General features: G+C 37.3%; 2 protein-coding genes and 2 pseudogenes across 3 annotated transcripts in view; 2 read left to right on the top strand and 2 right to left on the bottom strand.

Moving 5' to 3' along the window:
• Nucleotides 1-13,041, top strand: part of LOC120190790 (vesicle-associated membrane protein 722-like) — a 39,225-nt gene extending 26,184 nt beyond the window's left edge. For both annotated transcript variants that reach the window (XM_039193842.1, XM_039193843.1), the window contains 3 exons: nt 2,311-2,322; nt 7,872-7,875; nt 13,031-13,041. The gene's annotated coding sequence lies outside the window, so the exon portion shown is untranslated. The remainder of the gene's footprint in view (nt 1-2,310; nt 2,323-7,871; nt 7,876-13,030) is intronic.
• Nucleotides 190-2,614, bottom strand: LOC120190111 (annotated as a pseudogene).
• Nucleotides 13,042-15,961: 2,920 nt separating the features above from the next.
• On the top strand, nt 15,962-20,573 carry LOC120190110 (annotated as a pseudogene).
• A 404-nt stretch (nt 20,574-20,977) lies between these two features.
• LOC120190786 (F-box/kelch-repeat protein At3g24760-like) lies at nt 20,978-23,466 on the bottom strand. The gene is made up of 2 exons (XM_039193840.1): nt 22,226-23,466; nt 20,978-21,263 (listed from the first exon to the last, which is right to left on the bottom strand). Exon 1 carries the CDS (start codon nt 23,376-23,378, stop codon nt 22,254-22,256), a length of 1,125 nt encoding a protein of 374 aa, XP_039049771.1. The 5' UTR covers nt 23,379-23,466; the 3' UTR covers nt 20,978-21,263; nt 22,226-22,253.
• Between the last annotated feature and the right edge of the window lie 377 nt (nt 23,467-23,843).

The following is a 23,843-nucleotide window of genomic DNA, read 5'->3' as shown; positions in this document are numbered from 1 at the left end:
CAAACTCATAACTTTAAGGGAAAACGACACTTCTTTTAACCATTAAGTCCATTCATTGTGATTTAATATTAAAATAGATAAAATTATGTAAGTTAAATTTTATACAAATTATATATAAAATAATTTACTTTATTTATTAGTTAAGTAGTAAGGACTAATGTGATCAATTTTCATAAAAAAAGTCAAATAGGTTTCGGAAATAATGGTATCATTATTTATAGCACACCCTATTCCTACACATCTAAAAGCACTAATCCAACCATAAATACACTAAGCCATACATTGTAACAAGTATAATTAATCATATTAGCAAGCTAACTGACCTCTAAATGAGGAGATCTCTTCAAAAATGGGCAATCTCTTTGATCTAATCGGTGCCCATCGACGGAATCATCATCAAGTCCCAGAGTATCTGATATTCCCGATGCCGGTGGCTCGAATGATTTGATTTCCATCAACAATTCCGTAGCTCTGTTCCTGGCTCTAATGTCTTCCGAACCCGGAATTTTTCGTTTGAGTATTTCGTCGAGCACATTACACGCATCATCGTATTTGCCTTGTTTAATTAAGCAAAGACCCAAGTTGCAGGCCTTGTTGGCATCTGGGTCGATCATCTGCGCTTTTCGAATCACCACCTCGGCTGTCAAGTAGTTTGATTTTTTCATGTAAACCCACCCCAAATTTCCCTGTGATATTCCACCATTGAAGTTTTCCATTGAGAAGGAAAAGACACTCAGAAAATGGGAAGGGAAATGGAAATCATACCAGTAATCTTGAAGTTTCTTGCTGAACTGATACTTGAAACTTCTTGCCATGGGAGCGTGCGGTCTTGGCGCGTTTTCCATTGAAGATCTCCCCCCCCCCCCGTATATTAATCTTAGCTTTCGTTTTAATAACTCAATCTGCTCGTCTACTCTCCCACATTTCTGCCATGATCAATGTAATTATTCGATCATTTCAATTAAGATCCTTCCACACTCGTATCCTTTATTTGTATCATTTTAAATTTTGTTTTGAAGGTCATGGTTCGAATTGTGGTGTTTGCAAAGGGAATAAATTGAATTGGGAGGTTCTCTGTAGTACCTGATCTAGATTATATCTAAGTTTCAATTGATAGGATTAAACTAAATTATATTTTTTATGATTAAATTAAAATTTGGAGTTGAGTAATAATATTTATTGATGAAAAAGATAATATTATAATTACTTTGTTCAGTTATTCATTTTAATTCATTCTGATTATTTATCGTTTATTTTCTTTCATAATATCACATTGTTCATCATCTTTTTCAAATTATTTATTTTCTTTCTCCTTTATAATAACCCATCGTGATTTTTTATTACAATCAAAAAGGATAAACCGTTAAAATTGCAATAATCTCATTTTTTTCCTATCAACGATTAATAATATTTGAATCAGAATCGGTAAGGATGGAAATACCTTGTATAAGTCGATGAGAACATTGTCAAGTGATTCCTAAGCTTGTTTGGGGCAACGGCCTCTGAAAGACTTGATGGCCTCAATGGCTTCCTCACACCGGTTGAGTTGCTTCATCACCACCGTCATATCTTTCAGTGCACTCTCTACTCTGTCCCCCGCATTTATCGCCTTCCAGAACAGTATTATTGCTAGGGGTGTATTCGGTTCGGTTCGGTTCGGTTTTTTATCAAAAATTGAACCGAACCGAAATAAACGATTTTTTAATATTTAAACCGAAACCGAAACCGAATAGTTAAAAAACTGAAAAAACCGAAACCGGTTTTTTCGGTTCGGTTCGGGTTTTTTAACGGTTCGGATTTTTCGGTTCGGTTCGGTTCGGTTTTTCGGTTTTTCAATGAAAAAATCACTTGAAACTATAATTTTTTTTACAAGAATTGCCTATTCGGTTTAATATGGAACAAATGGGTTCCATATGGAAAACCCGAACCGAACCGAATCAAAAAATAAGCCTTTAAACCGAACCGAAAACCGAACAGTTTAAAGCCAAACCGAATCGAACCGAACCGTTTTACTCGGTTCGTGTCGATTTTTCGGTTTTCTCGATTTCGTTGCTCACCCCTAACTATTGCTGCTTCCGGATCCTTTTCTACCAGCTGCCTCAATCAATTCAACACGTAAGGATCATAATTTAAACCTAAAAATTTATTTCACTAAAAAAATAAATTATGATAAATAATAGAAGATAGTAATGGAGGAATTGGTGTTCCAAAGTCATCGAATTGTTGGCAGTTGAGAAAAATTGAAAACTAAATTGTTTGTTTACAAATAGCGACGGACGTACGTTTTGGAAAAACACATTCGTAAGGAACGATACAATTTCCGTTCTCTTTTGCCTCTTAGCTTTGTTTAAGCGGTGCTTTTCTTCTTTTCTTCTACTTCTTACCTTTTCACGATTATAATTCTAACTAAAAGCCATCCCCAATAAATGGGATGGTTTGATCTCTAATTTATGGAGATAGTTGTAAGATGTTTTACTATTGTGAAATAGATTATTTAATAATGATGTGTATGAAATAAATATTAATATATCATAGTTGCTTATATCTCTATTCAAAATATTTCTTAATTATTAACAACGAATACACACCTACAGACGTAGTTGTTCGAATCCATAATCTTTAAATAAAACAACACTCTAATTAACCACTACTAAGATTACTTACCAGATTCAACCTTATTATGACTTAAAATGATTGCGTTGATTAAATAGGTTTCAAGTCTGAAAAATCTTTAAATAATTGATTAATTAAATTTGAGCCAAATTAAAAGTGCAAAAAATCATTGTACATATTTACTTTTTTACAAGATCAATAAAGCATTCAATAAATTATATTTTTCTGAGTTCAATTTCATAAGTTGTTTGACATAAATAATACAACAAAATACAGACGATAATGATATGCAAACAATATGATGAAAAAGAAAGAAAGTTGAGGATGCAAACAATATCATTCCATAGTGGTCCTATCGTGTCCAAAATAAGTATTAGCATTGCCACTACATTATATAATATTGTATAATATAACTATATCTTATATCTGGCTACATCTTGATGTTGGGAAATAAAACGAGAACAAGTAATTTCCCTATAACCAGATTAGTGAGAATGCGAAATAAAAGCGGAAAAATAATATCCGAAATTGATAACGGATTTCAACCAATTATGCCTACGTCTCCGGACTGCTGCAGATCTTTTACTAAAGAGAGAAAAATTACAGGTGTTTACAAAACACTCACAACTCACAAGAAAACTCTCCAAACTCTTTAGTATTGGGAGAAAGAAATGATTTGGGATGATTTCGAAGCTAAATGGGTTAGGGTATTTATAGTTGAAGCTTAGAGACTAATCTTATAAATACCCTAAAAATACAATGACTAAAGTTGCAATATTACCATTTCCATCTTTAAAAAAACAACACCGAATTCAGTGCATTAAATCACCGAAATCTCAGCCAAATTTGTTGAAAAATTTTGGCCTACTTGTGCCACTTTTCATGCTTGACTTTTCAACAATCTCCCACTTGAAGATTCATTTTAATTTGTCTTCACACCTCGATCGATGCAGCAGCATTTCTGGTCTTGTTAGTCTAGCATGCCAACTGAAGTTGAACACAACTTCAATTTGTCCGTGGTCACCGTCTTTGTCAACATGTCTTTCGGATTTTGAGCTCCACTAATCTTTTCAAGTTTCAAAATCCCATCTTCCAGAAGAGACCGAATAAAATGATATCGCAATAGTATGTGATTCGTTCTGGAATGAAAATACGAATTCTTTGCTAGATGGATATCACTTTAACTATCGCAATACAAGACATTATTTTCTTGTTTCTTGCCTAACTCTTCCAAGATACTTTGGAGCCAAACCATCTCCTTGTTGGCTTCCGTAACAACGACATATTCTGCTTCAGTTGTGGAGAGAGCAACTATCTTATGTAGTTGAGAAACCCAACTCACTACAGTTCCTCATAGAGTATAGACATACCCTGTAGTACTTCTTCTGATGTCAACATTTCCAGCTAAGTCAGCATCTACATAACCTGTCAGTATCGTATCTCCACCTTTGAAACAAAGTGTTTTGTTTGTAGTACCCCGCAGATATCTGAGGATCCATTTGACTGCTTCCCAGTATACCTTGCCTGGATTATTCATGTACCTGCTAACAGCTCCCACTGCATGAGCAATATCTGGTCTAGTACAAACCATGGCATACATTAGACTTCCAATTGCTGAGGCATACGACACCTTTACCATGTTTGCACGTTCTTCCTCCGTCTTTGGTGATAGTTCTTTGGAGAGTCTAAAATGAACACCTAAAGGTGTACTTATTGGTTTAGCATCTTGCATGTTGAACCTGGAGAGTACTTTGTTGATGTACTCTGTAACAACCCGAAAATTTTAAAATAATATTTAATTGGGAATTGAGGTTTTAATTAAGTTAATTGGTGAAATTTGAGGATTTAATTGGAAGTTTTTAAAACTTGTAGCATGTTTTAAAAAGTGGAGGAAATTCAGTGACCAATCACTGAATAATGCCAAGGAGTGTCGGCAGATTGTTCTTCTTCTTATATGCGTGCAAATTGATTCTGGTTTCATACCAGAACAATTTGCTAAGTTTTTACCCCACGCACCTCAACTTCCGACGACGATTCTGACACCGTCCGAATTCCGATCGTCGTTTTGAAAGTACCATCGTGTTCGTTATCGAGTCAGGAACAATCCCCTCAATTTAATTGAAGCGAAACGCTGCCAAACGTCGTGAATTTCAAGTCAAAGCATCGACGTTTTTTTTTAAGCTCAATCGCCTAGAAAATCCTAAATTCATCGTCGATCGTTGCTCCTTTTACGACACCTCCCGCACCATCGTGTTCCTTGTGCCGTTCCGAGTCCGCCGGTGTCATCCTCGATCTCCGTTGACGGCAGCGCGTGGGGAGGTGGATCAGTCAAAGATTCGGCCGAGTCGAAATCGAGCTCTCCGCCGTTCAAAAATTTGAACCGATCTTTGTAAGTATCTCGAAATCGCTCAAAATAATTTTTAGAAATTTTTCCGTGATTTTTAGAGCCCCGGAGGACGTCGCACGCGCCCACACGCGCCGCCGCAGGCGAGTGAACGCTGGAAACCGGTTTTGACCGGTTTAACCGGTTTTGAACCGGTTTTGACCGGTTTGACCGGTCACGACCCGTTTACCCGTTTACCCGACCCGTTGACCCGACCCGACCCGTTGACCGTTGACCGTTGACCGGTGCTATTCTGGGAATTAATTCGGTTTTGGTGCTATTCTGGGAATTAATTCGAAATGGGTGCTATTTTGGTAATTTTTTTAAAAAGGGTTCTATTTGTGTAAAATGTTTGACAGTTTGTTGACCTCCTTTGACCAGAACTTTGACCGGCTTTGACCAGCTATTAGACGACCTTTGTTTTTGACCAAGAATACCTATCCTGATAGTTTTCGACGTTCCAAATCCGTTTTTGGGGTCCGTTTTGCTAAATTCAAACCCGAAAGTCTCCAAATCGTCAGTCAACCTCGTTGACTTTAATTTTGACCAAGAATTCGAAATTTCGAAAGGTCATACTTTATATTTTTCAACGTCCTGAGTTTGATTCCGAAGTCTATTTTTGCCAAATTCTGACCCAAAATTCCCAAATCGAGCATGTGAACTCAAAAAGGCTTAGTATCTTAATGTTTTGATTATTTTTAAGAGTTTTGGTTAAGGAATTGATTCGACAAAATATTTTATGAAGGTACTCGTGTTTCACCTGAGCAAGGATCAATTAGGTCCGGTGTTATCCATTCGTCAGATCAGTCTGAACCGCGTAATACGAGAATTACCCGTAGGTTTCAGTATATTATTTAAATAATATTTAGATTATTTATATTAGGATTCCAATAAGGATTTTTCCAATTCGTAGGGTCTAGCGCTGCAGCAGAACGTGATCGACATACCCAGTAATAGGCTTCCCTATCTGATTTCCCAGACTGTTACAGGTGTGTTTCCTAACAGTATTATATTACTGATTTAAATAATTTATCTGAATACGAGTATTTGATATTTGATTTGCTGTATATTCTGATATAACTTCTGAATTAAGGTATTTCATATCGATTTCTGAGATCTGCTTATCTGATATCTGAATTATTGATTTGAATTCTGATTTCCGTATTTCTGCATATGGTTTCTAAGTATGAAATATTTGTTATGTTTTAAGTGATTAATCATTGTTTTCAATTTAATACATTCATTGTCATTTGGGGGGGTATTGTTGAAGGAAGATTATCTGCAGACTTCTCGGCTTTGTGCTCAGGGTCTAAATGGCATGTGCGGTTGGGTGTATGGTTCTGGGGAACCTACACAACTATGATGTGAACGGATGGGGGTAGTGTTCATGTTTTAAAAATAAAAATAAAAACATATTGCATAAACCGATTTCATTGAAAGATTTTATCTGTATATTTTTCTTATATACTGTATGGAGCACACTGAGCTTTTTAGCTCATTCTGTAGTTTTTACCCTTTTTCAGATAGTAGCAGACAGTAAGCTAGTAGATTTGGCATCAGTGGAAATCAACTACTTATTTTGTACGAACATATATTTCTATATGTTTTTCAGTTATGTTTGGTGACATGTATTTGCTATAATTTTGGACATATCTGTATTATTAATATAATGTATTGTAAGATAAAAAAAAAAAAAAACCTCTGAATGGGATATGTGACAACTTAGGTTTGAGTCTAACTCACAGACCGGGTCTAGGGGGTTACATTTGGTGGTATCAGAGCTTTCGGTTTTAAACACTCGGACTATATATGGGTCCTAAACTTTGAATTTTTAAGAAATAAAAAAAAAATGTCACCTTATGTTATGATTTAAAGTTTTATCGAGATCCCTGATGCTAATCTGACATATGTTTCAAATTCTTCTGTAGAGCCTTATAGATCCAACGATGAATACTGCTAGAGGTCGTAGGACAGGACGTGGACGTGGTAGAGGGCGAGTCACTCGACCTTCTGTTACGATAGATGATCCGATGTCACCACGTGATCCTCCTGTTCAGCAAGTAGATACGACTCTTTCTCATGATGATCAGTTTACTCCTGTGAGAGACCCTCCCGTCACTGAAGATGAGGATTCTGAGATGAATGAAGACGCCATTAATAGAGCTATCTTCCGCATGTTTCAGAGAGCTGCTAGAGCCCCTAGTAACATGACTGCAGTGGAGATTTCAAATTCTCTGGTTGCTGCTGGTGTAGTACCATTCGAGGGTATTACTGGTGGACCTCCGACAGACGCTGAGTATTGGCTGGAGGACACAGAAAGGATTATGGATGAGATGGACCTCAGACCTGAGCAAAAGTTAAAGGGGGCCCTAACTATGTTGAAGAAAGAAAGCTTCAGATGGTGGCAATCTATTTCTGGTAGTATTCCGAGGAACCAATTAACATGGGATCTTTTCAAGACGCGCTTCCGAAGTCGCTACATCGGAGAGAGATATCTGCAGGAGCGACGCCAGGAGTTTCAGAATCTGGAGCAGGGTAATATGTCTGTTATGGATTATGAGGTTGAATTCATCCGATTGAGCCGATATGCTCCTGGACTTGTGGATACTGAGACAGATCGATGCTTGAGGTTCGAGAATGGACTCAGGTATGAAATCAGGAGTCGAGTCGCTACTCACCGAGAGAGGAATTTTGATGCTTTGGTTGAGATAGCCAAGACTGCTGAGGAAATAGAGCGACTGGGTATGGAGCATCGGAGAGATAGTGATCGAGCTCAAACCCGATTCAGGAGGCCTTCTGGTTCTGTTAATTCTTCTGCACATCCTAGCAAGAGAGGCAGGGGTGATTCCTTTCAGAGAGGCGGTGCGAGTGTCAGACCTGTTGCATCTGGTGCTTCAACTTTTCAGTCTACTAGACATGGTGAATCTTCTGGGTTGCAACCTTTGCAGACATGTGATTACTGTGGGAAACATCATCTTGGGGAATGCAGAAGAAAATTTGGCACATGTTTTAGATGTGGTTCTAGTGACCATATTATAAGGGATTGCACAGTGTCAGTTTCTACAGTTCAAACACCAGCTCGTACTCCCGCTCGTACTCAGAGTACTGTTCAGACTCCTGTAGGTGGTCGTACTCAGGAGAGAGCACCTGGATCGGCTAATAGAGGCCGAGCATCTCAGAGTAGGGGTCCAGTCAGATCTGAGGCTAGACAACCTGCATTGGTTTACACTGCTAGACTTCGACAAGATCGAGATGGGCCTAATGTGACTGCAGGTACTGTTACTATTCATTCAGTTCCATACTTTGCATTGTTTGATAGTGGCTCTACAAATTCCTATGTATCACATTCCGTTTCTGAGGGTCTAAATATTCCTGTTGAGAATACTGAGCGTTCAGTGATAGTTCAAAGTCCCTTAGGTCAATCTATTGTGTTGGATCGTATTTTTAGAGAGTGCCCTATAGAGATCAATGGGGAGATTTTTCTGGCTGACCTGATGGAGTTACCCTTTGAAGAGTTCGATTTGATTCTTGGCGTAGATTGGTTGGACAAACATCGAGTAAATATTGATTTTGAGACTAAGAGAGCTGTTCTGAAGACCCCAGATAATCGAAAGATTGTAATGATTGGGGAACGACGGGGATTTCTGACGAATGTTGTGTCTGCCTTGGTAGCGGAGAAGATGATCAGGAAGGGTTCCGAGGCGTTTCTTGCTTATATTTTGGACACTAGGAGATCGCAATCCGATATTGAAAGCATCCGAATTGTCAAGGAATTTTCTGATGTTTTTCCCGAGGAGTTGCCTGGATTACCTCCTGATAGAGAAGTCGAGTTTGTGATTGAAGTCTATTCTGGTTCCACCCCGATTTCAATGGCTCCTTATCGTATGGCCCCAAAGGAGCTTAAGGAACTGAAAGTTCAACTTCAGGAGTTGTTGGACAGGGGATTTATTCGACCTAGTGTATCACCGTGGGGAGCCCCAGTTCTCTTTGTCAAGAAGAAAGATGGGACGTTGAGACTCTGTATCGATTATAGGAAACTGAACAAGCTCACGGTGAAAAACAAATATCCTCTGCCCAGAATCGACGATCTATTTGACCAATTTCGAGGGGCTTCTATCTTTTCAAAGATAGACTTACGATCTGGTTATTATCAACTCAAAGTGAAAGATTCGGATATTCCGAAAACTGCTTTCCGTACTCGATATGGGCACTATGAGTTTTTAGTGATGTCATTCGGGTTAACTAATGCCCCTGCTGCTTTTATGGATCTGATGCATAGAGTGTTTCGACCTTATTTGGACCGGTTTGTAGTTGTATTCATTGATGATATACTGGTGTATTCTAGAAGTGAAGTAGAACATGAGGAGCATTTAAGAATTGTTCTTCAGACTCTAAGGGAGAATAAGCTATACGCTAAGTTGAGCAAGTGTGAGTTCTGGCTCAGCGAAGTGACTTTTCTTGGACATATCGTCTCCGCTGATGGCATTCAGGTGGATCCAAGCAAAGTGGAGGCTATTCTGAACTGGAAGCAACCTAGAAACGTCTCTGAGATCCGTAGTTTCTTGGGCTTAGCTGGTTACTATCGTCGTTTCGTTGAGGGGTTCTCCCTTATTGCAGCTCCTCTGACGAAACTATTAAGGAAAGATGTTCCATTTGTCTGGTCTGAGGACCAACAAGCTAGCTTTGAGAAATTGAAGACTGTTCTAACTCAAGCCCCAGTGTTGATTCAGCCTGAATCTGGGAAGGATTTTTCTGTCTACAGTGATGCTTCTCATTCTGGATTAGGATGTGTTTTGATGCAAGATAGGAAAGTTGTCGCTTATGCGTCACGTCAGTTAAGGCCGCATGAGCGTAACTATCCTACTCACGATCTGGAATTAGCTGCTGTGGTTTTTGCTTTAAAGATCTGGAGACACTACCTCTACGGAGAAAAGTGTTATATCTATACTGATCATAAGAGTCTGAAGTATCTACTTACTCAGAAAGAATTAAATTTGAGACAGCGTCGCTGGTTGGAGCTTTTAAAGGACTATGATTTTGAGATAGAATATCATCCAGGGAAGGCTAATGTAGTGGCAGACGCCTTGAGCCGTAAGGCGATATCAGATCTCAGAGCCTTATTTGCCAACTTGAGCTTATTTGATGATAATAGTTTGTTAGCAGAGTTACAGGTTAAACCTACTTTGGCCGAGGAGATTAAGGCTAAACAACTCCTTGATAACTCGTTGCTTTCCATTATTGAACAAGTTAAGCAAGGATCGAGTTCGGAGTATACTGTGGATCAGGATGGTATTTTGTGTTTTCACGGTCGTTACTGCGTCCCTAAAGATGATGAGTTGAGACGGGTTATTCTTCAGGAAGCTCATAGTAGTCCTTATGCCATGCATCCTGGCGGGGACAAAATGTACAATAATCTCAAAGAACGCTACTTTTGGACTGGTATGAAGAAAAATATTTCAGATTTTGTGGCGAGGTGTTTGACTTGTCAGCAGGTTAAGGCAGAGCACCAACATCCATCTGGATTATTACAGTCAATTAAGATTCCTGAGTGGAAATGGGAGCGTATTACGATGGACTTCGTTACTGGTCTTCCTCTAACTCCTTCCAAAAAGGATTCTATCTGGGTGATTGTTGATCGACTCACCAAGTCAGCGCACTTTATCCCTATTCGGGTTAATTATTCTCTGGATAAACTGGCTAAGTTGTATATTTCTGAGATCGTTAGACTTCATGGTGTTCCGTTGTCTATCATATCTGATCGAGATCCGAGATTCACTTCCAGGTTCTGGAAAGCTTTGCACGAGGCTCTGGGTACTCGTTTGAATTTCAGTACAGCTTTTCATCCTCAAACTGATGGACAGTCTGAGCGAGTGATTCAGGTGTTGGAGGATATGTTACGGGGCTGTGTGATTGATTTCCGTGGTAGTTGGGAAGATTTCTTGCCATTAGCTGAGTTTGCTTACAATAATGGTTATCAGGCAAGTATTCGCATGGCACCGTACGAGGCTCTGTATGGACGTAGATGTCGTACTCCTATATGTTGGACAGAGTTACATGATAGAAAAACTTTGGGTCCAGATTTGGTTCGAGAAACTGAAGATACTGTCAGACTGATCCGTGATCGCTTAAGAGAGGCATTTGATAGGCAGAAGTCATACGCAGATAAGCGACGTAAGGATATCGAGTTGAGGTTGAAGATCAGGTTTTTCTCAAGGTATCTCCATGGAAGAAGGTATTGAGATTTGGACGTAAAGGTAAACTGAGTCCGCGATTTATTGGGCCGTATCGTATTCTGAAGAAAGTTGGACCTGTTGCTTATCAGCTTGAGTTGCCTTCCCAGCTCAGTCGTATTCATAATGTTTTTCATGTTTCTATGTTGAGGCGATACCGTCCAGATCCAGATCACATCATTCAGGTTGATGAGGTAGAGCTGAGACCTGATTTGTCATATGAGGAGGAGCCTGTTCAGGTTTTAGAGAGGGATGAGCGAGTTCTTCGGAATAGGCGTATTCCAATGGTCAAAGTTCAGTGGAGTAATAGTAGCCCCTCAGAAGCTACTTGGGAGACATTGGAGTCAATGGAGATCCAATTTCCTCATCTGTTTTCATAAGGTAAATTTCGAGGACGAAATTTCTTGTAGAGGGGGAGAATTGTAACAACCCGAAAATTTTAAAATAATATTTAATTGGGAATTGAGGTTTTAATTAAGTTAATTGGTGAAATTTGAGGATTTAATTGGAAGTTTTTAAAACTTGTAGCATGTTTTAAAAAGTGGAGAAAATTCAGTGACCAATCACTGAATAATGCCAAGGAGTGTCGGCAGATTGTTCTTCTTCTTATATGCGTGCAAATTGATTCTGGTTTCATACCAGAACAATTTGCTAAGTTTTTACCCCACGCACCTCAACTTCCGACGACGATTCTGACACCGTCCGAATTCCGATCGTCGTTTTGAAAGTACCATCGTGTTCGTTATCGAGTCAGGAACAATCCCCTCAATTTAATTGAAGCGAAACGCTGCCAAACGTCGTGAATTTCAAGTCAAAGCATCGACGTTTTTTTTTAAGCTCAATCGCCTAGAAAATCCTAAATTCATCGTCGATCGTTGCTCCTTTTACAACACCTCCCGCACCATCGTGTTCCTTGTGCCGTTCCGAGTCCGCCGGTGTCATCCTCGATCTCCGTTGACGGCAGCGCGTGGGGAGGTGGATCAGTCAAAGATTCGGCCGAGTCGAAATCGAGCTCTCCGCCGTTCAAAAATTTGAACCGATCTTTGTAAGTATCTCGAAATCGCTCAAAATAATTTTTAGAAATTTTTCCGTGATTTTTAGAGCCCCGGAGGACGTCGCACGCGCCCACACGCGCCGCCGCAGGCGAGTGAACGCTGGAAACCGGTTTTGACCGGTTTAACCGGTTTTGAACCGGTTTTGACCGGTTTGACCGGTCACGACCCGTTTACCCGTTTACCCGACCCGTTGACCCGACCCGACCCGTTGACCGTTGACCGTTGACCGGTGCTATTCTGGGAATTAATTCGGTTTTGGTGCTATTCTGGGAATTAATTCGAAATGGGTGCTATTTTGGTAATTTTTTTAAAAAGGGTTCTATTTGTGTAAAATGTTTGACAGTTTGTTGACCTCCTTTGACCAGAACTTTGACCGGCTTTGACCAGCTATTAGACGACCTTTGTTTTTGACCAAGAATACCTATCCTGATAGTTTTCGACGTTCCAAATCCGTTTTTGGGGTCCGTTTTGCTAAATTCAAACCCGAAAGTCTCCAAATCGTCAGTCAACCTCGTTGACTTTAATTTTGACCAAGAATTCGAAATTTCGAAAGGTCATACTTTATATTTTTCAACGTCCTGAGTTTGATTCCGAAGTCTATTTTTGCCAAATTCTGACCCAAAATTCCCAAATCGAGCATGTGAACTCAAAAAGGCTTAGTATCTTAATGTTTTGATTATTTTTAAGAGTTTTGGTTAAGGAATTGATTCGACAAAATATTTTATGAAGGTACTCGTGTTTCACCTGAGCAAGGATCAATTAGGTCCGGTGTTATCCATTCGTCAGATCAGTCTGAACCGCGTAATACGAGAATTACCCGTAGGTTTCAGTATATTATTTAAATAATATTTAGATTATTTATATTAGGATTCCAATAAGGATTTTTCCAATTCGTAGGGTCTAGCGCTGCAGCAGAACGTGATCGACATACCCAGTAATAGGCTTCCCTATCTGATTTCCCAGACTGTTACAGGTGTGTTTCCTAACAGTATTATATTACTGATTTAAATAATTTATCTGAATACCGAGTATTTGATATTTGATTTGCTGTATATTCTGATATAACTTCTGAATTAAGGTATTCATATCGATTTCTGAGATCTGCTTATCTGATATCTGAATTATTGATTTGAATTCTGATTTCCGTATTTCTGCATATGGTTTCTAAGTATGAAATATTTGTTATGTTTTAAGTGATTAATCATTGTTTTCAATTTAATACATTCATTGTCATTTGGGGGGGTATTGTTGAAGGAAGATTATCTGCAGACTTCTCGGCTTTGTGCTCAGGGTCTAAATGGCATGTGCGGTTGGGTGTATGGTTCTGGGGAACCTACACAACTATGATGTGAACGGATGGGGGTAGTGTTCATGTTTTAAAAATAAAAATAAAAACATATTGCATAAACCGATTTCATTGAAAGATTTTATCTGTATATTTTTCTTATATACTGTATGGAGCACACTGAGCTTTTTAGCTCATTCTGTAGTTTTTACCCTTTTTCAGATAGTAGCAGACAGTAAGCTAGTAGATTTGGCATCAGTGGAAATCAACTACTTATTTTGTACGAACATATATTTCTATATGTTTTTCAGTTATGTTTGGTGACATGTATTTGCTATAATTTTGGACATATCTGTATTATTAATATAATGTATTGTAAGATAAAAAAAAAAAAAACCTCTGAATGGGATATGTGACAACTTAGGTTTGAGTCTAACTCACAGACCGGGTCTAGGGGGTTACATACTCAGCCTGTGATAACGTCAAATTCCCCGACTTTGTGTATCTCTTGATCCTCATCCCTAGAATCTGCTTTGTAGTGCCCAGATCTTTCATTGCAAACTGCTTCGACAATTTTTGCTTCAAGTTTATAATCTCTTGCATGTCTGAACCTGCAACAAGCATGTCATCAATATACAACAATAAAATAATGAAGTTGTTGTCGAACTTCTTGATGTAGCAATAATGATCTGCTTGGCATCTGGTAAAACCACTACTACCCATGAAGCTATCAAACTTCTTATACAACTGTCTAGGAGCTTGTTTTAAACCATACAAGTTCTTCTTCAACCTGCATACCAGGTTTTTCTTGTTTGCCTCTATGAAGCATTCTAGTTGCATCATATAGATTTCTTCCTCCCAATCACCATGAAGGAAAGTTTTCTTTACATCTAACTGCTCAAGATGTAAATTTTCTGCAGCTACAATTTTCAACACCAGACTGATTGTAGACAGTTTTACAACTTGAGAGAAAATTTCATTGTAGTCAATACCTTCCTTTTGTTGAAAACCTTTGACAACCAATCTTGCTTTGTATCGTTTGCTCCCATCGTGCTCTTCTTTAATCCTGTAGATCTACTTGTTATGGAGCGCTTTCTTGCCTGGTGGTAATTCAGCTAATTCCCACGTCTGATTTGACATAAGCGAGTCCATCTCATCTTTCATAGAAGACTCCCACTTGACTGAATCCTCTACCTGCATTGCTTCATCATAGCACTCTGGTTCACCATTGTCAGTCAGCAACAAGTAGTGTAGAGAAGGCGAATAACGCTGGGTTGATTTAGGAATTCTAGAGGAGTGTCTTAGTTCCGGTGTGCCTGGTTCTTCTTGAACTGCTTCAGGACTGATTTGAGCATCATTTCTAGAAATCTCCTCGAACTCAGCAAATTCCTTTGTTTCAGCTTCGGTATTGGAGCTACTTGATTATATGGTTTCCCTGTATTTGTTCATCACATTTTCATTGAAAATGACATCTCTACTTCTGATGATCTTTCAATTTTCGTAATCCCAAAATTGGTAACTAAACTCATCACCACCATAACCAACAAAGACACATTTGTTGGACTTGGCATCAAGTTTACTTATTTCAGCAAAATCTATGTGTACATAAGAAATACAACCAAACACTCTTAAGTGTGAAAGGTTTATTTCTTTCTTGCTCTAAACTTCCTCTAGTATTCTTCCATCTAAAGGAACTGAAGGCCCACAGTTGATCAGGTAAGTTGTAGTGTTGATAGCTTCAGCCCATAGAAATTTGGGCAATCCGGCATGTATCCTCATGCTTCTGGCACGTTTATTCAGAGTTCTATTCATACTCTCTGCTACGCCATTCTGCTGCGGTGTCATGGGAACTGTTGTCTCCATCTTGATCCCATTATTTGCGTAGAAATCTCTGAATCTACTATTTTTGTATTCTCCTCAATTATCAGACCTCAACCGCTTAACTTTCAAATCAGTCTCATTTTCCACAATGACCTTCCATTTTCTGAAGGTATCAAAGACTTCTAATTTATTCTTCAGAAAATAAACCCACACATTCTTTGTAGAATTATCGATGAAGGTGACATAATATAATGAGCCTGTAAGAGATTGAACTGGAGATGGTTCACATACATCAGTATGAACTAACTCTAACTTTTCTGCCTTGGGTGTCTTGTCATTCTTTGCAAAGCTGACTTTCTTTTGTTTGCCAAAGATGCAATCCTCGCATAGTCCGACATCTACATTCTTTAGATTCGGCAGCTTCCCTTTTGACAAAAGTGTCTTCATCCCTTTCTCGCTCATATGGTCAAGCCTTTGGTGCCATAGGTTTGATTTTCCATCAGCGTCTGCTGCAGCAATGATATTGTCTAAATTTGAGGTTATATAGAGAGTACCAATCTTCTTACCATGAGAAATGACGAGTGCTCCTTTGGTAATCTTCCATTCACAGCCTGAAAAGGTTGTGATATATCCTTCTCCATCAAGCTGTCCTACATAAATCAAATTTATTTTGAGGCCTGGAATATGTCTCACTCCTTTCAGCTTCCAGGTGGTCTGGTTTGGCAACTTTAGTCGGATGTCTCCTTTTCCGAAGATCTTCAAGGTTTCATCATCAGCTAGATGAACCTTCCCAAAATCACCATTTACATAATTCTCCATGATTTCTTGGCATGGGGTGGAGTGGAAAGATGCCCCTGAATCCAAGATCCATGATTAAATCAGACTGTTGACGCTTAGAATCATGGCATCACCTGTCTCCTATGTTATGTTGGCAGATTCCTGTTTGCCGGTATCTTTCTTCAGTGCTCGACAATCTCTTTTAAAGTGACCCTTCTTGCCACAATTATAACAGGTAAAATCTTTCTTTCCCGTTCTTGATTTTTCCATTCTGGATTTCAATCTGCCACGATTTGAATTTCTTTATGAAGTTCTCCCTCTAGACTCTGTCGAATTTCTTCACTCAATACCAGATCCCAAACATCGTCGAATTTTAATTTATTGTTTCCCGATGAGTTGCTGACTGCTGTAACATTAGCATTCCAACTGTCTGGTAGAGATGACAAAAGAATTAAAGCTCGAACTTCATCATCGAATTCAATTTCCACGGAACTCAACTGGCTTGTGATTGTGTTGAGTTCATTTAGGTGTTGAGTCACTGGTGCCCCTTCCTCCATCCGCAAATTGAATAATTGCCTCATCAAATGAACTTTGTTTGAGGCCGATGACTTCTCATACATACTGGAGAGAGCCTCCATAAGACCTGCCGTGGTCTTTTCCTTTGCTATGTTGAAAACAACATTTCGGGACAACGTCAGTCGGATAACTCCGAGGGATTGTCTGTCGAGAAGAGCCCAGTCTTCATTCTTCATGCCCTCTGGTTGCTTTCCTAATAGAGGTTGATATAGATTTTTCTGGTACATAAAATCTTCAATCTGCATCTTCCAAAAGCCAAAGTCCGCACCATCAAACTTTTCAATTTTCACCTTCCCTTCATCTGCAACCATGGCTCCCACTCGAATCTGGCTTCGTTTGGATCGTTTCTGACAATTCTTGCGAACCACCGTGTATTAGAACATCTTCGTCGACAAATTCGTATCGTCGATAATTTTTTTACTATTCACGAAATTTACTATTTACGTGAATAGTTATGAATAATAATGAATAATAACCTCACAGAAAAATTGACAAAATTCACAACCAAAAGCTATGATAGTAGTTGTTGGGAAATAAAATGAGAATGAGTAATTTTCCTATAACCAGATTAGTGAGAATGCGAAATAAAAGTGAAAAAATAATACCCGAAATTGATAACGGAGTTCAGCCAATTATGCCTACGTCTCCGGACTGCTGCAGATCTTTTATTAAAGAGAGAAAAATTACAGGTGTTTACAAAACACTCACAACTCACAAGAAAACTCTCTAAACTCTTTAGTATTGGGAGAATGAAATGATTTGGGATGATTTTGAAGCTAAATGGGTTAGGGTATTTATAGTTGAAGCTTAGAGATTAATCTTGTAAATACCCTAAAAATGCAATGACTAAAGTTACAATATTTCTATTTCTATTTAAAAAAATAGCACCGAATTCGGTGCATTAAATCACCGAATTTTGGCCTACTTGTGCCACCTTCCATGCTTGACTTTTCAACACTTGAACCATTGGCTTTAATAAATTCTTCATTTATTTATAATCTTAGAAATATGAAAATTTTAATTTTTATTAGTTTAGGTAAATATAAAATAATATATGTTTAGAGTTTTCTTAATTTATTGACAATGAATGTACACATCTTATAGGCATATGTAGAGATGGACTGAGAAAGGGCAAACAGGGACATTCGCCTCCAAAAATCTAAAATACCATATGTTTTAGATTTTTTAATTGTATTTTTTATTGAAAATCTATTTTTTGTCATCTTCTAAAATTTTATAAGTTTACCCCCACAACATCAAATTATGCATTCATCCTTGAACGCAATTGCTTAAACCCAAAACTTAAAAAAACACTCTTTTACCATCGATATCACTTAATAAATTATAAAATTTAAAATTAATATAAACTATAATAAAAAATTTATTGATATTTTCATTAAAATAATTCACATTTATAATAATCTAATATATTAAATTAAAGTACATTTGTAACGACATATTATATAATTTTTTATCTATGTGTGTACCTTACTTTAATATATATATATATATATATATGGTTACCCAATAATGTTGTTGAAAAATTAAAACGTAATATTTTAATATGTTGACTTTGTATATAATATTTCCTAAAATTGATATAGACAAGGATTTATTCAAAATTAAATAATTAATAGTTGATTCATTTTTATTTTTAATATTAATGAAAACGATGCGTCGTCTTATAAAGAATGAAGCATTATGAACTAACCTAGAACTGAAATCGTGCGAATATTTTTTTCCATAAATATAATTATATATGTCATTTTTTCAATAATATTGTCATATACATTCAAAATTAAATTACTATATTTAAATAAACTTTTGACTTGACGTTTAGAAAGTGAAACTGATGACACCACGATCAGAATTCAGAGGTGGATATATTAAGCCGCACGACACAAGGGAGTACATATATTCCTATTATTTTGGAAAAATAATTATAAAAATTAATTTAATATGTTAAAGAGAAGTGATAAAACATAAAAGTTGCATATATATATATATATATATATATATTTTGAATCCTCGTTTTTTATTTTTTATTTATTAATCCATTATCAAACACAATAATCTATCTTAACATTAAAAGTTACAAATATATATATATATATATATATATATATATATATAGTGTAGAAAGTATAAATAATGTAAAACTCGTTTTACATTGTGTAAGTAGATCTTAACTCATATATATATATATATGTGTGTGTGTGTGTGACATTTAATGACAAATTACACCATTCATCATTAAATTATTTTCTCACTCATATTTTGATCATGAAATTTAATTTTTTAATTTAATCATTAAACTTTGATGACTCATCATGGATTGTTATTATTATTATTATGATATGACACATTTATTAATATTTAATGGTAAATATAATTTAAAATAATAATAATTATTAGGGTAAAATATACAAATGGTCCCGCGACTATAGGATATTATTTTATTTAGTCTTTCGACTATTAAAAGTTATAAAATAATTTACTAACTATAAGACGTTACTTTGTTGAGTCCCTCAATTATTAAAAATTATAAAATAGTCACCTGACTATAGGGTGTTGTTTTCTTGAGTCTCTCGATTATTAAAAGTTATAAATTGGTTATCTGATTACTCATATATTTCAAACTTATCCTTTTGGTAGTCGTCTGAGCTGAACATTAACTCGTTGACTGAGATATGATAAAATTTGAAAAGTTTACATTTTGTCATCGAGCCAATGCTTAAAAATTGTTTTTTAGAACCATCGCTTGAAAGATGCAGCGGTATTAGTGGACATCATTAAAATGTGATATTACCATATCTTGGTAAGTAGGTTATCATCCACCGCAGACTATCGTCAATTTTTAATGAAAAATATGAGTTTAAAATCTATGAATAGTCAAGTGACAATTTTATAACATTTAATAATTATGAGACTCAACAAAACATCTTATAATCATGAACTATTTTATAACTTTTATACTTGAGGGATCATTCGTATATTTTACCCTAATAATTAAAATCTCTAAAATACCTAAATACCACCCTCTAATCCCTTCTCGACCCCTTTTGACTCTGGTCAGTTTGACCTCCTCATCCAACCATTAGAACTTTTTCTGGAGTCGTTTTTCCCCGCCTATAAGGTGTCTCTCCTCTCCCTCTCCTCCTTCGACTTTCTCCTCTGATTTATATTATAGAAGAGTTTGTTATTCTGAGTTTCCTCGTCTGCCTGGAGATTCTTACATTCAACCTCCTTTTGAATCTGTCATCTTCGACCCCAAAAGCTCACGACTTTACTTCTCTTCCTTCAATTTCAGCTGTCTTTATCAAAGGAGACACTGTCAAGAAAGAAGAGCAGCACCTTCAAAATCCAAGCTTTGATTTCAAATCTTACATGATTCAAAAGGCCACTACGATAAACCAGGCCCTGGACTTGGTTGTTCCACTGCGTGACCCTATTAAAATCTATGCAGCAATCCGCTACTCACTTTTAGCAGGCAACAAAAGGGTCCGTCCATTGCTTTGTTTAGCTGCTTGTGAGCTTGTTAGCAGCCAGGAATCCAAGGCTTTGCCAGCAGCTTGTGTTGTTGAAATGATTCACACCATGTCTGATCCATGATGATTTCCCGTCCATGGACAACGATGATCTTCGAAGAGGAAAACCGACTAATCACCAGGGTTAGTGGCTGGTCAAGTTGTGGATATAAACAGTGAAGGACTAACAGATGTGGGGTTGGATCATTTAGAATTCATTCATGTCCATAAGACTGTTTTCTTGAAGCTTCTGTGGTTTTGGGGGCAATTCTTGGTGCTAAAGAATCAGGGGGAAGAATCCCCTGAAAACAAATTCCCATTCCCACTTCTCATACTCTCACCAAAATTCAGTATCTCCTAGGATTCTGATAAGAGTCCACAAGTTGTTAAAACAAAGAAAGAAAGAAATCAAGAATTGTTACCATCATTTGAGAATATTTCTTTGATAGAGTCCTACATCTCTTTAGAAGTTGATATCAATCGAACGGAGGCAACGAAAGAATTCAGCAGTCAAAATAATTTTTAAAATTTTCAACTTATAAACAGCAATACTATTTAATCAAATGCAAATTTCTTATAGAATATTATTATTTTTGAAATTTATTTAATGTTTAAATTCAGTTTTAATTATACATCTGGTTGCACCATTGATTGTTCATATCATCAGTTCTGAATATGAACGCTATGCAAATTTTACTCAACTGATATTCTTAAGGATTTAAGAACAACTTCATATCTTCAATATAAACAGACACCAACATGATTAACTGTAATAAGAGGACCAATCCCAAAGGATGATCAATCAAAGAAAGACTTTGTGACCTTTGTTTCCTTGTGAGACTCCCTCTCAGTGTTCTATAAATATTAACATGCCAGGGTTGGAGGATGAACAAGTATACAGTACCACCATCTGCAATCTCGTCTCCTCTCTTCATAAAACCTCTAAATTTCACGGCCACCATATTGGATTCTTGAACACTCGCTACTACGCGCAAGCTGTCGAAAGATAAAAAAGCCGGTAATATCAACCATTTGAACAGCTTAAAGTGCCAAAAATTGGATTAGGAGAAACAATATTTCTCAGGGCTATAGATTGGTAATTGATAGTCATGCAAATACCATACATAGATATTTTATCCTGCATTGTTTTCTCTCTTTTGCTATAATGAAGAAACTCATTTCTAGAAGTAAATCAGCTAATTGATCATCAAATGTTTTCAGATAAACTATTGGCAGAGGCATCATTGTCTTTGACTCTAGTAATTAGATTCACGGTTGAAGGTTCAATAGGTACCTTAGATTTGCACCTACCAAGGTAATAAAAGAAATGAAAGACAAAAAACGAAGACACCTTAGCCTCAAATGGAAAACACAGAAATTTCAGTTGAGATATTTTTATGGCATCTTGAGTAGATTGATACATATATGAAACAATCATGAAGTCAACTGCTCATGAATGAGATGGGAAGGCTCAATTAAGACTATAGTATGAAAAACAATATGAACTTTAATATTTTTTTTATAATTAATATTGATAACTTCACATTAAGCTTGGTCACCCAGAGAATGAGAAAACAATTAACCAGAATCTGACAAAATTCACTTGTGTTTAAATGACGAACATTCATACTTGATTTTTAATGCATGTTACCAAGCCAAATCTGCAATTAGTTGCTAGAACTTACATGCCTATGCACCATATTTAGTTAACTACCGTTTTTCTTTTTCTTTTAGTTGCTAAATACCCAATGCATCCATTAATAAACTTGATAGATTCATTCAAGACCACTTCAGCAACACTAATGGCTAACCTATTCATTCAAGAACACTTAAAAAGAAAGAAGGTTTAACTAATCATCATCACAATTATGATCACTCAAATAACACAGCTAAATGCAAATAACACTTCATCAAGCATACAATAAGCTAAGGAAAGGTAATTCAAGGTTCAAACTTACCAAAAGTCCAAGTAATTCTGGAAATGGGTCAGTGAAAAATATGGGTCAAAGAAACGGTTGAACAAAAGCTAATAACTTTATGAAACTTGTTAACGGGTGATGGCAATTGAGGCACTCTCCTCCAACTGCACTTCCCATTATCAGCACTGATTTCACAGAGACAAGCAGGGTACTTTTGGTGATACTCTTCATTGAAAACGTATATAAGATTACCCATCCCCACGCATTTCAAGCTCGCAAACTTGTCATCTTCCTCGTCATCAACTAAACTGTATAACAGGCTCTGAGGCATGAGGGAGACCTCACTCAATTCCATCGTCTTTTCATTGATTCTCCATATATTGAACGACGGCCCACGCGGCGCATTGCACATCCCGGCCAAAACAAGCATGTCATTGCACGAAATCATGAAGGAAAAAATGACCCCAGGTGGCCTCAGAGTTTGAACTTCGCTCCAAACGTGATTTTGCAAATCGAAAGAGGAAACAAAGCCAGAGTAGATCCCAAAGACATAGAACTTGCCTTTAAGCAAAGCTGATGAAAGGGACTGGCTGGAGTTCCCGGACCTGAAATCGGCCGGCAAAGCAGGGCAAAACTCCCAAGAATCGTGATTCGGGTCGTAGATTTCAACAGCCAGCCTATCTTCAATATCGACCAAGCCACCAATAAACCTGACCCCACCAACGACGATGAATTTGAAGACGCGGACACCAGAAGAACCGTCATGGAAAACACCCAGAAGAGGATTAACCCTAGAGTACTTCAACGGCGAGGTTAAATGCCAAGACGATTTGAGAAGTGGGGTGTAGCTAAATTTAGGTGTGGTAGTGAAAAGGAAGCCACCGGAACCCAAAAAAGAAGAGGAAGAGGAGTCGTCATGGAGGGAAGGGAGACGAAACCAGGAATTGGATAAAGGGTCGAAGGCAAAAGACTGGTTGTTTCTAGAAGAAGTGTTGTGGAGACCGAAGAGGAAGAACCAAGGGGAGGAAAGGGTAGGGGAAGTGAAAGTAGGGGAGGAAATGAGAGAGCGCCAAAGATTGCAAACCGAGGAAGCTCGGAGGAGGGAAGGGATAGGGAGTGAAGAGAGGATGAGCTCAGTGAGATCGATGCCAAGGGTGTTGATGTTAGGCTCTTTGGGGTTGTGATCTGACATTGAAGCTCTGGAAAAGGGTGAACAAATGGAAGGATTGATTGATCGGGGGAGAGAGGCAGGTGGAGAATGGAGAGAGTTCGTTGAGAAGATGTAGGTAAGGGAAGAGAGGTAGTTGACACAAGAAAATAGTTTTAAGTGCTATCGTCCTATATTATTATTTTTATTTATTTTAAAAAAGAACAGATTAGGAAAAATAAGGGTAAAATAACATATTGATCACTAAATTATCAAAAAAAAAATTATTTTAATCACTAACTATTTTTTGGGGAAGAATTATGCCTCAATGATTCAACTATGAAGTATGGGTGAGTATTTGGTCGAATTGAGTAAAGTCAACAAATTTTGACTAATCGAGTTGAAAAATCCTATTTTATAATTTATTTTTTTTATAAAAGAATATAAAATTTAAATATTTTTCAATGAAACATATGTTAAATTCATGTTTATAAGGTCAAAAAGGATCAA

Source organism: Hibiscus syriacus, unplaced genomic scaffold (assembly GCF_006381635.1).
Source record: "Hibiscus syriacus cultivar Baekdansim isolate YM2019G1 unplaced genomic scaffold, ASM638163v2 tig00116962_pilon, whole genome shotgun sequence".
NCBI lineage: Eukaryota > Viridiplantae > Streptophyta > Magnoliopsida > Malvales > Malvaceae > Hibiscus > Hibiscus syriacus.
This window is presented reverse-complemented; position numbering and strand designations above follow the sequence as displayed.